The sequence below is a fragment of the Cryptomeria japonica genome, chromosome 5 (genome assembly GCF_030272615.1).
Source record: "Cryptomeria japonica chromosome 5, Sugi_1.0, whole genome shotgun sequence".
NCBI lineage: Eukaryota > Viridiplantae > Streptophyta > Pinopsida > Cupressales > Cupressaceae > Cryptomeria > Cryptomeria japonica.
Genome location: NC_081409.1, coordinates 178753749 through 178769371, shown reverse-complemented (window position 1 = coordinate 178769371; position 15623 = coordinate 178753749). Strand labels below are relative to the sequence as shown.

Sequence of the window (15623 nt, the reverse complement as noted above, 5' to 3'; positions counted from 1 at the left end):
AATAGAAAAATGCATTCTCATTTAAGATACCAACAACTCGCACTAGTACTTTTTACTAGCACTTTTTTATTAAAATAAGAAAATGTAAGTGTAAGAAAAATGTATTCTAGGAAAATAAAAACATACACTAACATAACTTATTCCCTTCATTAATGAATATAAACCACACTCATTGAATTGTCTCATCCAATTCTAACTCTATGCATTCATTCCTCCAATAAGATACAAAAGAAAACTTTACAAATAGCTTATTAAGAAAACTCAACAAAGGAACAATATAACAAGGCTAATGTCATTTATATAGTGCCCTTGTCTTCATGCCACTATTAATAAGAAATGGGCAAAAACATGAGTGGCAAAGTGACCATTCAAACAAATTCAATTAGATGGCAAATTGCTTATGTTCATTACTTATGGAAAAGAACAAACCATTTAAGACAAAAATAATGAGGCAACTATATGTAAACCAACTTAACTTTAAATGGCAAGTAAAGCTTTACATAACCATGTGTACTTGGACATCCTTCTACCATCCCACCACTATTGCTCAAGACCTAAGAGTGTTTTTGGGATGTCCAACTCAAGGAAGGGATGGCTTTGGGATGTCCCATGGTTTGGGTTTGACTTGGGGACTCCATGACGTCCTTGAAATGTCCAAAGGGCTTTGAGGAGTTTCCCAACCATTCCAGAGACTTCCAAGCATCTCACATATCAAGAAAATTAAAAATAATATATCTTTTAAAAATCATAAAGTATTTTCAATCTACATGCCACAAACCCTAACCCTAATTATCTATGGGCTCCACCCAAACCCCAAGCACTCAAAAATTTAAAAAGTGGGCATCCAACTTCTAAGCAACTTGTCATTGCAAAAAAAAGTGATAAAACTGTGAAATGTCTCACCATGAAGTGTGATCTTGAAGTCCTAAATTTGTGTTGCTCCTCAACGCCATTGGGAGATCTACCCCTTCGACCCTACTAGGGGATTTGCCCCCGAAACTCACCCATCATTGTTAAAGTTAAATTCAATCATTGCCATGTTTTTAATGTTTAATAGTTTTAACTTTACTAGTATACTAAAGTTTCATTTGTAATTCGTATACATCTTTTTATAGTTTCACAAGGACAAAGTTTTGTTGTTCTCTTTGAAAAATTTTGCTACCATGGCCAAGGAGATAACCAAAATCAATTGCTGCATTTACTAGTTGCACAAGAAGCAAATAACCCATATCATGGAAGCATTTGAAATGGCTGCTATTAGAACAGCTTATAACAAGTAACATAATGCAAGGGTGACTGAAAGTCACACAAACGGTTGGCACTAAATGATGTTCAGATTGTGATATTTAACAATACAATGGATTTGAGTACAAAATTATAAAATTAATACTAATATGCTATAAGACCGTTCAAGGAAAGTATATCACTTTTTTGGCTTAGTCCTTAAGAGCCCAGATACGGATGCACAATGTGTAGATTTGTAACTACATTTCTCACAGCATGACTGTAGGGCCTCTATAACCTTCAGACACCTGCAACACACAATCAGAATATCTATTATGAGTTGATAACTTTATCTCAATTTAAAACTTGCCATATTAGAAGTAGCACACAACTGTTTAAATACGATAATAACATTGAAATAGAAACTTTATTCTTCCAACACAAGTTCTGGTTGTCCTTATTCAAAAATACATTTAAAATTTGAGAACACTCGGCATTTCTGTTACCTAGTGTACTTGCCAAAGTTATACGCTACATCCATCCACTTATGCGAATAGACATTGTCAATGCCTTAAATCATGAAGATAGACATTGTTTGAAGTTTGAACAAATCACAAGATAGACATGGAGTTGCAAATCACAAAGAAACGGAGTTGCAACAAGAATTTCACATTCTTATATTACAAATCTTTGTTTATAGCTGTAACAGAGAGGAACTAAATAAAGTTTAGAAAATAATTATCCTCCCATAACTGCAAGAAATAGGTAATACCGATGAGGAAGTGGGGAAACAGGGAACTTTAAAAATAAAAAGAGACAATCTAATTACCAACATTTCCCACTTGGACTTTGTAGGTAGATCAGTGTAGCATATAGTTACACAACTAGTTTCCAAAAACAAACTCCCCTGACATAGCAGCACTTCTAAGAAATACCTCTGAAGTCCACGACAGTTGCTATTAACTTCGTTTAATGGATTATCCTGAATTGTGTTTATATAATTATTGTGAGCATGGTAATTTAGAATTGTGCATCTCTTAGTTATGGCAAGAGGCCTTCTAGAATTTACACTAATTCTGCAATTCATACTTAAAACTTTTATACAAATTCTGTATGCTTTTCAAAATATCTGCCTTTTAGCTGCCCTGATAATTGTTCACATAAATGAAGTCAAGGAAATGACAAAAAACATTTATTTGCCCTATTAATTGTTCGAGAAACATTATAACTATTTTAACAATATATGATAAAAAATTCTGCAAAAGAAAATTAATAATTATATTAAAAATATTTCAAGAATATTTAAGACATATTTTTCATTTTCTAATAGTTTTGATGAAATTCATTTATGATTGGATTTAGAGATTTTATTTCCTTAAAAGTGTAAAAATTTTGAAAAGGGACTGCAATTCATTAATATACGAACATCAAAGCAGCTGGAAATAGCAATTTTTCATGTTGGAAATGCCTCGAAAACAATCTAGAAACATTTATTTTCAAAGCAAAGCCCAGAAACATTTCCGGAAGTTCTGAGATGTTTTTAGAGAGTTGTATATTTCCAGATGCCGAAGTCGGGTTTTCACTCTACTCCTTACAATTCTGGCCTAGGGAAAAATTATTGTCAAAATTTGCTTCAGAAGTCCAATTTGCCACAAATAGCCTTAATTTCATCACAGAAACCCAGAACACCAATAACCAGCTATAGGAAAAGCTAGAATGGATACATGATTAAGTAGCCGCCATTTGTTAAATGTAGTATTCTAAATACAGAACTCTTTTTAGCTTTGCTGAGATCTATTTCTCAAGTCTATTTCTCAAGTCCTGAAACAAAAATCTTCCCTGGTCTAATTTTTCAATGATATCATGGCTGTTTTGTCTTTCAGTTTGAAACTTGAAGCCCATGTGGCAAGATTTTTCCTCGAAAATGAAATTTATTCAATGAAAATAGAAACGTTTCAAAACATCAAAGCAAAGATATCAATATATAAACGTGTGAAATATCTTCTAGGAGAAAACACTAAAGCGATAAGGCAGCACTTATTGATACATTTCACTCCAGGGATAGTATTTAGTTGCTTCTCGTTCTATGGTTGTCCCTTGTAGCTTCCTTGATGTCAACTGGAGATGAGAACTGGACATGTGAAGCAAGTATGATGTTATCTATGTCTAGCTTAAGTGAATCTTCAAGCACATTCTGATATTTCAAGACCTAATCTACTTAAACTTATGCTTCAGAGACTACAATTGCAGGTTTATGAACAAGTCCTCCAAGAGAATTTGATTCCCATCTTTGTATATATTTCAAGACCACAGAATTCGAAACAATCCATTACCCGTGTTGGAAAGAAAAAAATATCAAAAAATCAAATGAGTTTAAACTAGTGGCTTATAGTTCAGAATCACTTCAAGTTCAGATAATCCAACCCCCAACAACATGCACGAGTCCAGAAAATGAAGCATAAATTCCATTTTCAAGTCTACCAAATTGTGATCTGTATGAACAGGAAACAGCATTTTGAAAATCTTGTTTAAGACAAAGGAATAGCCAAAAGTTAATGCAAGCCACTGAATTGAAGCCTTAACTGTAAGCTCACAGAATGCTGCTGAGGCACAAAATTAGAAGTAGGTTGTTGAAATGTGATAATAAATCTTCCCTTCAAAATCTGGTTTATTGAAGTCACTCTCCAAGGTGAAGCAATGGTTTGGGATCCAGTACTCTAAACTTGTCCAGGAGCTTCCTGCTGCCATATCAAACAGGAAGCATCCAAGGAAAAACAGCCTGGTTTAGGACGCATCCATTAACAAGAGTTCATGCTGAATGCATACAAAACTACCAACAAAAATGGTGAAAATCACATAATGCCCTGTTCAGAAGAGCTCACCCTCTATTAGCAGACATTTCAAAGAAAGGGACTAAATTCCAACTCTGAGAAAGCACATTGAAACAGTTCAAATGATGAGGATAAACCAAGACAGAGTGGATATGTGAAGAAGCCATTCGGAGGACAATATATCAAAGACAAGAAAGACCTTGTCAGTTTACATCAAACCCTGCAGATTGACAGTCTCACATTAGTGGCTCATAAAGGTGTTCCAGAAATATCTGGCTAATCAGAAATCACATAGATACAAGCTGAAGCGTCATAAGATCTTTGAGCTTCAGTTACAAAAACGTAGCAGGTAAAGGATTTCCTGCACTAGCGGGAAGATCAAACAACACTGTGCTAGCATAAATATGGGCATTCTCCTTCTGTAGGGGCTGCTGAAGTCAGGCTGATTTGAGATGGTCTTAGTGAAAGGAAGCTGAGATGTGGACAACACTTCCAACACTAACCAAATCAGGAGGGTGAATGCAAAAATTCTTACAACCCCTTAACAGTTACAGTTTAGATGCATAAAAAAAAATATAGATTAAAAGCAATGCAAACCATAACACCAAATTTATGCAGGAAAAAACCTAAACTCCAAAACATAAAGCTCAATTCTATTACCAGCAACAAGAGTTACAATACAATACACAGAGCCAATGCTTTACAGGAGAAATTACAACAACAAAGAATTCTAGAGCGATTCCAGCAATGTAACGTCTCCAAAAAGCTTCAACCTGTCATACAAAATACTCTAAGGCCCTGAGTATTTATAGAGCTCACACATGAAGAGTAAGCACCCATGGTTTCCAAAGCCATCTTCAATACCTAGGTGGTAAAGTGGAGTCCAAAACAGCATGCTGTCATATACAAGACATGTTGCGCATAGCAATTTCCAAAACTAACACCTGACTCTTCATCAACGGTCAACTTTCCACATGCAAGGCACCTTCTACATAGCAAATGCTAAATCCAAGAATAGACATTTCCCTTTGCACATAGCTAGCTACCAAATATAAACTCTTACACATTCCTAACATGAATTAGAAACTTGCACAATTAACTCTTACAGCTCATAAAATTGTTATGGCAGGTTGTCATAGTTTATCATAGAACCGACATAGCAACTTATGACACTTGCCACCTAAAATATAGGTCCTCCGAGATGGGTGCCAACTTCCTAGAAAATACGAACTGCCATAGTCATCACCAACCACATAGGATCCCACCTCACCAAGAGGTCCCACAAAGTGATATGACAAAATAAAAGTTAGCAACTTAGGATATAATCAATATAAATCACCTAATTAAATAAATCATCATTAGGACTATCTCACTTGTTGAAGACCTATCAAGAGTCAACTACATCAACTGCTTAGGGCCCCAAGGCCCATGGAAATAGAACACCGTCTGAACTTCTTTGTGCACATTGGCTTTGTCAGTGCATCTACAACATTTGCCGAAGTATCAACCTTCTCCAACTTCACCTTACCATCTTCTACCACATCACGAGCAAAGTGAAACTGTACATCAATATGCTTTGTTCTAGCATGGAAGTTAGGATTCTTTACTAAACAAATGGCACTTTGACTATCGCAACAGGCAGTAATCTATCCAACATGAAAATCAATATTTGAACACAATCATTTATGCCAAATGGCCCCTTTACAAGCATGAGTAATTGCCATGTACTCTACCTCTATAGTGGACAAAGCGACTACAACTTGCCACTTAGTCATCCAACTAATAGCACGACCAAACATCATAAACACATAACTACTTGTGGATCTTCTTTTGTCCTACCCAATCTGAATCCACATATCCACGAATGCTCACGAAATGTTGAGATCCGGTAGAATAACCATGAAAACACAATGAATACTCAAATGTACCCCATAAATATCTAAACACTCTTTAGCACATCCCAATGCACCTGTAAAAGATTAGCCATAAATCAACTAAGGACTCTCACTACTTGGGCAATGTTTGGCCTTGTATAGACCATAACATACATCAAACTACCTAGAGCACTTGCATAAGGAACTCTGGTCATGTCCTTCATCTCAAAGGCCAAGTTGCATGAGCAATAAGTTGTGCGATAATACCCACAAATTCTTACACAAGTATAAAAAAAATCTCATCATATTGATTTTCAAAAGATTTTAGATAAGCATAGTGTGTTGTTTAGTGATTTGCCACCAGCATTACCACCAAAAAGGAGTATGCACACATTATAGAATTGGAAAAATGATGCAAAATCTATCATAACTACTCCATAGAGCCAACCAAAAAGGTATAAAGAGGAGATTGAAAAGGCTATAGAAGAACTCCTAGAGATGGGCTACATAAGGCCTAGTTCTAGTCCATTTGCATCTTCAATGGTTCTTGTAGAAAAGGACAATACATGTAGTAGTATACTTTTCCAAGATTGATTTGAGATCAAGATATCACTATATCCGCTGAGAGAAGATGAGAAAAAGACAACTTTCAGGTCTCATTATGGACACTTTGAGGTTTTGGTTATACTCTTTGGACTTATTGATGCTCCAACCACCATTTAATCATGCATGAACCACATAGTTGGCAAGCATTTGAGAAAATTTGTGCTAGTTTTCTTTGAGGACATTTTGATTTATAGTAAAACATGAGGAAAGTATTTGAAGCACTTGGATATAGTTTTGGGCATTTTGGAGCAACAATATTTCTTTGCTAATGGAGAGCGCATGTAAAGGGGGGGCTACAGTTTCGAAAGGAGGTGCCGACGCAAGGGAGGATGGGGACGATGACGATGATGATGATCCCTCATTGGGTGTGCTTTATGCGGCAATGGTGGCTTCTTCCCTTTACGCTCTTGTCGCTTTTCTTGCTGTCCACTGCACGGTTTTCCCTGTGTTCATGGGGTTGGTTTTGCCTTTGGCGGTTGTTGGTGAAGGGGTTCCTTTCACTAAGATCACTATGATGTGGCATGGGATCTTTGCCCTGGATTTGGGGGCCGCCCTCCTCCTTGGTCAGTGTGGCTTGTGTTCGTGGTGGTTGTGTTTCTTTGTCCTCTGCCTATTGTGGTTTGCAAAGACATTCCCTTCTTTTGCGTTTTTACAGCAGAATTTTCAAAGGTTTTGGAGTGGCATGGTGTGTGGATCTCGCCGTTTGTGGTGGGTGCTTCTCCCCCCTTGTTTGCTACACCAAAGGGATCCTGTTTCTGAGTCTTCTGGGTCTTGTCACCTTGAGTTGGACCTTCCATTTGTGTGGGGGTTTCAAATGTGGTTTGAGCGGTGTGCTATTTTGTAAACAGTTTGTTTACTGCTGGTTTCAAGGGGGTCTTTAGTGGGGTTATGTGAGCTGTTTTGGGCCTATTGTTTCTCTTATTGGTTTTCCCCTTCCTCTCTGCCCCAGTTCAGCTTGGTCGTTGCTACTTGGAAGGACTTTTCTTGTGCTTTTGTCTGGTTTTCTATGTTGTTCTCCTTTGCTTGGGAGACCCTTTCCTTAGCTTTGGGTTCTATTTTGTTGTGCCTTTTGGGGGCTTTTTTTGCTTCTTTGAGAGCCCCCCATGTCTTGGTGCCTAAAATTGTTGCCCTGTTTTTGGAGGGTAGAGTCCTTTCTTGCCTATCTTATGACTTCACCCTATTTTTCGTGTTGTTTGCTTTGAGGGGATGGTTGAGTGTTTTTGTCTCCCTGGTTTTGCTTGATGTGTCTTCCATGTTAGCTATAATGGTCGTCACTATCTTTTCTGGCCCTATTGCAGGTTTTAGTCTTTGGTTAGGGGGTGGATATGGGGAAGCTTCCTATGTTTCTAACTTGGCTTACTCCTTTAGAGGTGGAGTGTTCCTTGAGCTTTTTATCTTCCAATCCCCATAAGGTGTGCTATTTCGAGGTTTGGCAGCTGGTTATTGTATCTTCTTCTACCCTTCCTATAGAGGTGGTTTTGTTTCCTATTGAGGTGGAGACGGGTATTACAAGTGAAGAGATTCTTTACAGTTACGGGTTTGCTGCCGCTCTTTGTTCAAGTGGTGCCTTCAGTTTTCTCTCTGTTGCTCCTATAAAGGAGGAGCTTTGGGAAACTGGAGGTCTCGTGATTTTGCATTGAAGGAAAGTGGCGACTAAAAGACTATGCTTCTTAATGATTTTCTTGTTATATTTAGGGCTCAGGATGGTTGTATCCTTGAGCTGGTTAATGGTTTGGTTATAGTCTTGATATTGTAAAAGCTCTTTTCTATTGTTGGTTGGCTATTGTTTAGCTGTCGTTTGTCTGTGATCTATCTTTTGGCAGCTTTCTTTTAGTGGCTGTTGTTTGTCTATGATCCATCTTCTTGCAGCTTTCTTTTTGTTGGTTCCGGATCCTTCCAAAATCCGTTTGTAATGGGTTTCAGGTCCCTTCAAAACTTGTTTGACCCCTAATCAAAAACAATATTTCTTTGCTAAGCCATCCACATGTGAGTTTGGTTTAACAAAAATATTGTATTTGGGTCATACCATTAGTGCCAAAGCTGTAAAAGTGTGTACAAGTGGACCAGCAAAAGATCCAAACTAGTTTAGATTGGCCACCTCCTACCACATTGACACAACTAAGATGCTTCTTTGGATTATGCAATTATTATCAAAGATTTGTAAAAGGATTCTCATAACTGGCTACCCCTCTAACAGATTTGATAAAGAATGGAGTTTTTCAATGGTCTGGATTAGTCCAAAAGACTTTTGAAGATCTTGAAGAGTTAATGAGTTTATGTCCTGTACTTGTGATCCCCGATTTTTCGTTACCTTCTGTAGTAGAATGTGATACATTCAAGGAACGTATTGGGGCTATTCTATCACAAAGGGGGCATCCCATAGCATTTGAAAGTAGGAAAATAAATAATCTAAAAAGAGGATATCCTATTTGTGACAAAGAAATGTTGGCCATCATGCCTACATTGGAGAAATTTAGACAATATTTGGTTTGTGGTATTTTTGTTGTTAATTAACTGCAACAGTTTGAGATTCTTTTTTGAGACAAAAGGATTTGAATGATTACCAATAGAAGTGGATAAGTAAGCTACAAGCATGTGACTTTGACATAGAGTACATGAAGGGAAAGAAAAATGTTGTAGTTAATGCTCTTTATAAGAGCCTATTCTATGTTCTCTTCACTCTATTGTTGAATGGAAAATTTCTATTATATTTGAGTATGCTAAGAACAAATTTGCTGCTAATATTCTTGATGAGGTGATGAAAGATGAATGGTACACGGGTGGATAGGCTGATCCTTTACAAAATAGAATTTTTTGGGGCTGAGTCCAAATCCAAAGAGAAAATCTTGAGAGCTTTTCATGATACTCCACTAGGAAGACACCAACATTTTTTGGGGGTTAGTGTTTTGTTTGGTTTTAACTCTTTATGTCATTTTAGGGTTCCTTTGTGGTTTAGAAGTCCTTGTGGGCCCCCCACAGACCAATAGAAGCAAAGAAAATTAAAAAAAAAACTATTGTTTTTGTTTTTGTAACCCTGGAATCATTCCCAGTCACAAGAGACAGCTAGCTGTTTTGAGGATGGGGGGACCCCAAGGGGATGTCCCCTTGCCATCTCGGGGACAACTAAATTGTCCCCAAATGGTTGGGGACGTTTCCTAGTGTTTCCTGGGATTTTTGGTCAAGTGAGGACGGCAAGGGGATGTCCCTTGTGTTAGGGATCAATAACATATGTTAGTTGGTAGTTGGTTTGGGTGTTTATGTTTTGTTATGTTTGAGTCGCTGAGAGGTTCCCGTGGGGTAGTTGGTAGTTAGTGATGGTCGGCAACTTGGCCAACCGTCGAGTCTATATATGATATGGATGGAACCTCGGCAAGGATGGTATTGTACTGGCATATTTTGGGAATTCAATAAAGATATCATTCTTTTGTTATAGCTGTTTTGTTATTGTTACTCATGCTTTGATATATATGAATGTTTTGTTACATGAATTGTTGGTACATGGGGGATATCTTTGTTTTATCTATGAGTTTACCAACCTCACATTAAGGACTAAACACCTTGGCGTCCCCCTGTCCCCAAAACAGCAGGGGATAGGGACGCCAGGTTTTGGAGCAGGGGACGCATCCCCATGTAACATAGGCTAGAACTCCTAGAGGGCAGTGAAATTCAAAATATCTTCCATGTTTCATGTTTGAAAAAGTCACTTAGTTTGCATGTTGTTCCTTCAATTGATTTGCCTCCTTTAGATGATGAAGATTAATTTTGACTCTCAAAGTTGTGATTGATACCGAAGTAAGGAAAAGAAAAAGAAGCATAATAGAATATCTTATCTGTTGCAAAAATTTGCCTACAAGAGATGCTACAAGGGAAGAGCTCGAGATTTTGGAGCATCCAAATTTGCATTGCTTGGGGACAAACAACTTTGGGAGGGCAGACTTGTCATGCCCCCTTTCAAGAATTTATTCTAGAAAATTAAATAGTCCATTCCAATATTTTCAGGGCTAGAGTAAATTAATAGCGAAATAATAATTTCAATATTTATTTATATTTCTGATGGAATTTGATAATTTCAATATTATTGGGACATGCTCCAAATAAGGTGTAAGGCATTGGTAGTGGAGTTTCTGATTATTTTGACCAGCAACTTTGGAAGTAGGAAATACAACATTTACTATTATTATAAATTTCCCTCCAAGAGGCATTGGGAATTGGGCACCCAAATTTGGCCAAGAATTATATAGATGTGCAATTCACTCACATTTTGTCATCCGATCATTTCTACATCACAATTTTCTATAGAAGCTTTATGCCTTACATTTCCTTCTTGGATGAAAACACATTGAAGGTACGGATTAGTAGACGAAAACTCACTGGTTTCACTGTAATGTCCCCTACTAGAAGGATGCCAATTTCCCAATAATCAACACCCATTACTTAATATTATCATGCCTTAAATTAATTTAATAAACTAGATAACCATATTTAATAAACTAGAAATGATTAAGTAATTAGTTTGTGAATACACTTCTAATGTATTATGAATAAATATGTAAACAATTGAAATTAAGTATGACTCTCATACATATTGCAGTCTATGATAGTATTACTATTAAATTCTGCATAAGAACATCATCGGGCTTCATATATTAAGCATACATATTAAGCACATCCCCACGCATACCACCAAGAACAAGGATATTACTGCTAGTAACTTAATAACAGTTCTAATTTGATCTAATCAATGGTGATCTCCCTGGATGCTTTTGATTCCTTTATATCTCCCAATGTGAGGGAGAGGTCACACCTCTTCATCATGTATGCCCTTTGGCAAGAGACACACCCTTTCACCATTAGCACCCTTTGAAATAGTGTAACTCTTCATTATTTCAGCCCTTTGAAAGGGAAACAACCTTTCACAAGCAGATCTGCACTTCCGATTCCCAAATTATCCCCCCTCAAATGAAGTTCTCTTCTCCCTTTTATATCTCATGTTTGAGGGAGTCACAACTTTTCATTTCATGTCTTTTGACCATTCATTAACTTCTCATTGACACTTTTTTGGGGCAACGGCTATACTCCATACAAAATGGCACAATTGTAAAAACACAAATTTGCATAACACAATTGTTTTTCAACAGATTTTTTGCATTTTTACAGCATTGCGAAGGCAAATTAAGAAGATCGAGAAAGTAGAAATTGCATAAAAATCCATTGTGATTTGCAGATTTTGTGCTTTTGATCAAGTGTCGTTTTGTATGGAGAATAGCCATCTCCCTTTTTTGGACACGTTGTGCAGCACATGTCCTTGACCTTCTTTTGGAGAACATAGGAAAACTTGATTGGGTGACACCAGTTGTACAAGATGCAAGGAGGATTACAAAATATATCTACTATCACCCTTAGGTTCTTCACTTGATGAGAGAACACACCCAAGGGAAAGACATAGTAAAATCAGGTGTCACAAGATTTGCAACGATTTTCTTAACGTTGCAAAGCATTCTTGGTTCATTGACAGCTTTGAAACAAATGTTTGTGAATCAAGTATGGCTAGACTCAACTTATTCATTGAAGCTTGAAGGGGAAAGTGTTGCATGCAATAGTCTTCGACAACCTATTTGCACAAAGAGCTAATGAGATTGTGAAGGTAACTTCAAAAGTTCAAATTTAAATTCAAATAGTGTTACATCCCTCTTTACTATGAATGATTTTATGTTGTTTTAGAGATTTATATTGCAAGCATATGCAAGTTGATATGAACATCAAATAGATGAAATTATTGGCATGAATATCTATAATGATGTTGACGATAATGTTTTATTTAATTTAAGGAATCTTGGAAGGCTAAGATTTGTCCTAACTACATTTTTTTGTGTCTAAGTGGATGCTAGATAACTAACACCCTTGGAAGGGAGGGAAAGTATCATCAAGGAGAGGAATGTAGAACTTGGAAGAGGACGAAATTGTCATCGAGCCATGAACCTTGAAATAAGTTGGCCTTGGGTTAGGGTCTATTGTTTCCTTATGTAAGGGTAGTTAAGTTGTGACCTTGTCAGTTAGTCGGTTCTTGGTCTATTCTTTTGATCATCTTTAATGATTTAAAATATAAAGAATCGAAACCATAAACTTATCTTGTAAAAATTGAACTAAAACAAGACATTATATAAATTCAACCTTTTATTATATAATTGCATAAGAATATATTGAGCAAGAATTGGGATTAAGCAAACAACGGTTGTTATAGTCGAGACATCTTTATTGATGCATTTTAAGCAAGCTTGATGTGTTTCTTAGGACATCGCAAACATAGAATAAAATACCAAGTATTCTATCCTATCTTGAACAAACAAACCTCATATGCTAAACGATGTGATCAAATGAAACAACTCCAAGGTTTACAATGCAAACAATCGACTTTAATTTTTGGATAGACTTAGTGTATGATGTGATCTTGTTGGTAATCACAAAGGGACTTACGCTTTGAACATAGCTGGAACATGGAGTCTTACTTAACTTGGAAAATAAAGGACGAAAGGGAAAGGTTAAGAGATCTAATCTAATCCTAAGAACAATGATGATAATAGATGATGCTTTGATAGACAAATTCCATAATCAAGCCTTGCTTCACCATACAAAAACAACTGCACAAAATTGATGCAATCTCCAAAGGATAATGAAGAATTTTCTTATTGTAAATATTCATTCTAATACCCAATATTGGTGCAATTCAAGTGAACATCCACAACCGAACTAGTGCTTAATAAGGTTCAAGCTAACTTTACACTGTAGCTTACAATCAGCAAACCACAAAAAGTATGAACCAAAGAATTCATCACATATCATTGCATTTCTCCATTAAGATCAATGAACTTCAACTATATTTGAGAAGTAACAAGAAACCATGCAAAATGTAGAAAAACACATAAAGATCCACCATGGTTCAATAGAAATCATGTATTAACTTCAACAAGTCTTGGCAACAACTTTGAGCTTCCTCCTCCTACTCTACTTCTAATTGCTAACTATCCACTACTTACCTTTACAAATGAGAGGACTAAGCCTTATATAGAGGACCCAATACAATTCGGGGGCTCAAACTGATTCAGGATCAATGGTAGAGATAACATGATAAAAACCCTAATTAGGGCTGGTTACAACTAACTTCCTTTTGACCAATGATATAATTACATTGCAATGGACACATGTCCTTAGTTGAATATGGACCAATAAGAAATGAGGTTAGGTATGTTTGAGTGATCTTCAATGCATTGCCAAGTGCCACTTGCTCCTTCACAAGATGAATCAGGTTCAATGTACATGGACATGTTGATGTGGCACAACATGATTAGGTGATGCCACCTCAGCCCATTGTCTTGTAGACCATCACAAAGAATTGTTTGTGTTGGGGCAATATCTCTTGATACTCAACATTTCCAAGCCCAATGTGATGATGATGAGGCATATCCCCAATTGTATCATCTTAAGTAATCAAACCGTCTAACTTTGATTCATTCTTTCGAAACTATTTGCATTCCTTGATCACTCTTGCATTTCATCTTCTAACACTCGGGAATTCTTCTTCCTTGTATAGTATTTCACCTTGAACCTTATATTGAATCTCTTCTTAGACTTGAATTCCTTGCCTTGATGTGGGGTATCTCCATGTTGTACTGGCTTTGAATCTTGGATTTCCAAAGGATATTCAAGATAATTGTACAGTTTCCTTATTTCAATACCACGCCTTGAACATCTAGACATTGTAAGACAACCTCCATGTGGTGATTGTAACCTTGAAGTGATGATGCTCAAGTCTTTGTCTTGATGTGACTCTTTGATGTAGAGCCTTTCCGAAGGAAATTCTAGATGATTGGAACATTTCCTTCATTATCATTGTGATATCTTGCTCTTACTCTTCAAAATTCATCCTCAAATGTGTCGAGCTTTCATCATCCTCACGTTGTAGTGAAAACTTAGAATACTTGAATCTTAATGTTAGGATGCTCTCCACCATGTCTTCTTTATGGATGTTCGGAATGTGCATCTTTTAATGAGTTCCATCCTATCCTGTGATCTCCCTCTCCATGTGATCCTTGTATTGATGTTGCCTCTTGGAAGGTGAACCATATCCTTGATGTTGATCCTGAATTCCACATTGGTGAGTCCCTTCTTGTACAAGTCCTCCATAATGTTGATTTGCCTCCCTCTTGTGAAACTTCATAAGAAAGAGAAACATTTGCGAGCTAGATCAATAACATTGCATAAAATCATAATTTGTGAAACAAATTTATCCCTTAAGTCCAATCTCCTTCCATCCTCAAGTTCTAATTCACTCAGATCTGAACTTGTGTATTTGCTGATTGCACTTCATCTTTATTGGGTTCGCACCCTTCTACCATGCTGCAATTTGTCTACATGTTAAATCTCTTCTCCCTATTTGTCTTGAACTGCATTTGATTGCATTGATTTTGATGTCAAAGGATGAATTTTGCAACCCCCCCTTATATAGACAATCTAAATTAAGGTCACACCCCTTCAACCTAGGCTGACCTTGCATCTTGTGTTGAAACATTTTTTTGAATTGTGACAACCGACCTAACTTCAACAAATTTCTTCCAATTTTCTCTTTGGGCGCAAACAGACCCTAGGCTTGCATTGGTGGGACTCATGACCATGTTTGTCCAAGCAATGCTGAGCGGGATTTAGGGGTTTATGTGCACAAAATGATAAGCATAGTGAGTCGGCTGAGTTCAAGGTTTGTTACCTCCCTTGATGAAGTCGGCTAAGTATGCCTTGCACCAAGCAAGAGGTATAAAAGGGCCAAGCACTACCCTCATAACTCACAATCCCCTTCACATCAAGTACTTTGCTCTGTATTTTGTATTCTAGGTCTGATTTATGTGTTGCATTTATGATTTTCATCTCCTTGTGACCGATTTTAACCTTCTTTGGACTGATTGCTCATGTTTTCCATCTTTTAAGTTTGATTCTCACATGACTTTTGAGTGGATTTGAAAGCCCTTCTTGCACAAAGTCTTAGCGCATATGAGTATTTCTCAATAGAGCGCATTTACAGGGTTTGGATGCACAAAAG

General features: G+C 36.9%; 1 protein-coding gene across 2 annotated transcripts in view; it reads right to left on the bottom strand.

Moving 5' to 3' along the window:
- Nucleotides 1-1176: 1176 nt before the first annotated feature.
- The window catches only part of LOC131073317 (cx9C motif-containing protein 4, mitochondrial), a 42997-nt gene continuing 28550 nt past the window's right edge, over nt 1177-15623 (bottom strand). Inside the window, exon 2 of one of the 2 annotated variants that reach the window (XM_058009726.1) lies at nt 1177-1532. In XM_058009726.1, the coding sequence (XP_057865709.1) occupies nt 1424-1532 (109 nt within the window). In that variant the 3' untranslated portion in view covers nt 1177-1423. The remainder of the gene's footprint in view (nt 1533-15623) is intronic. The other variant, XR_009112860.1, reaches the window with a different exon arrangement.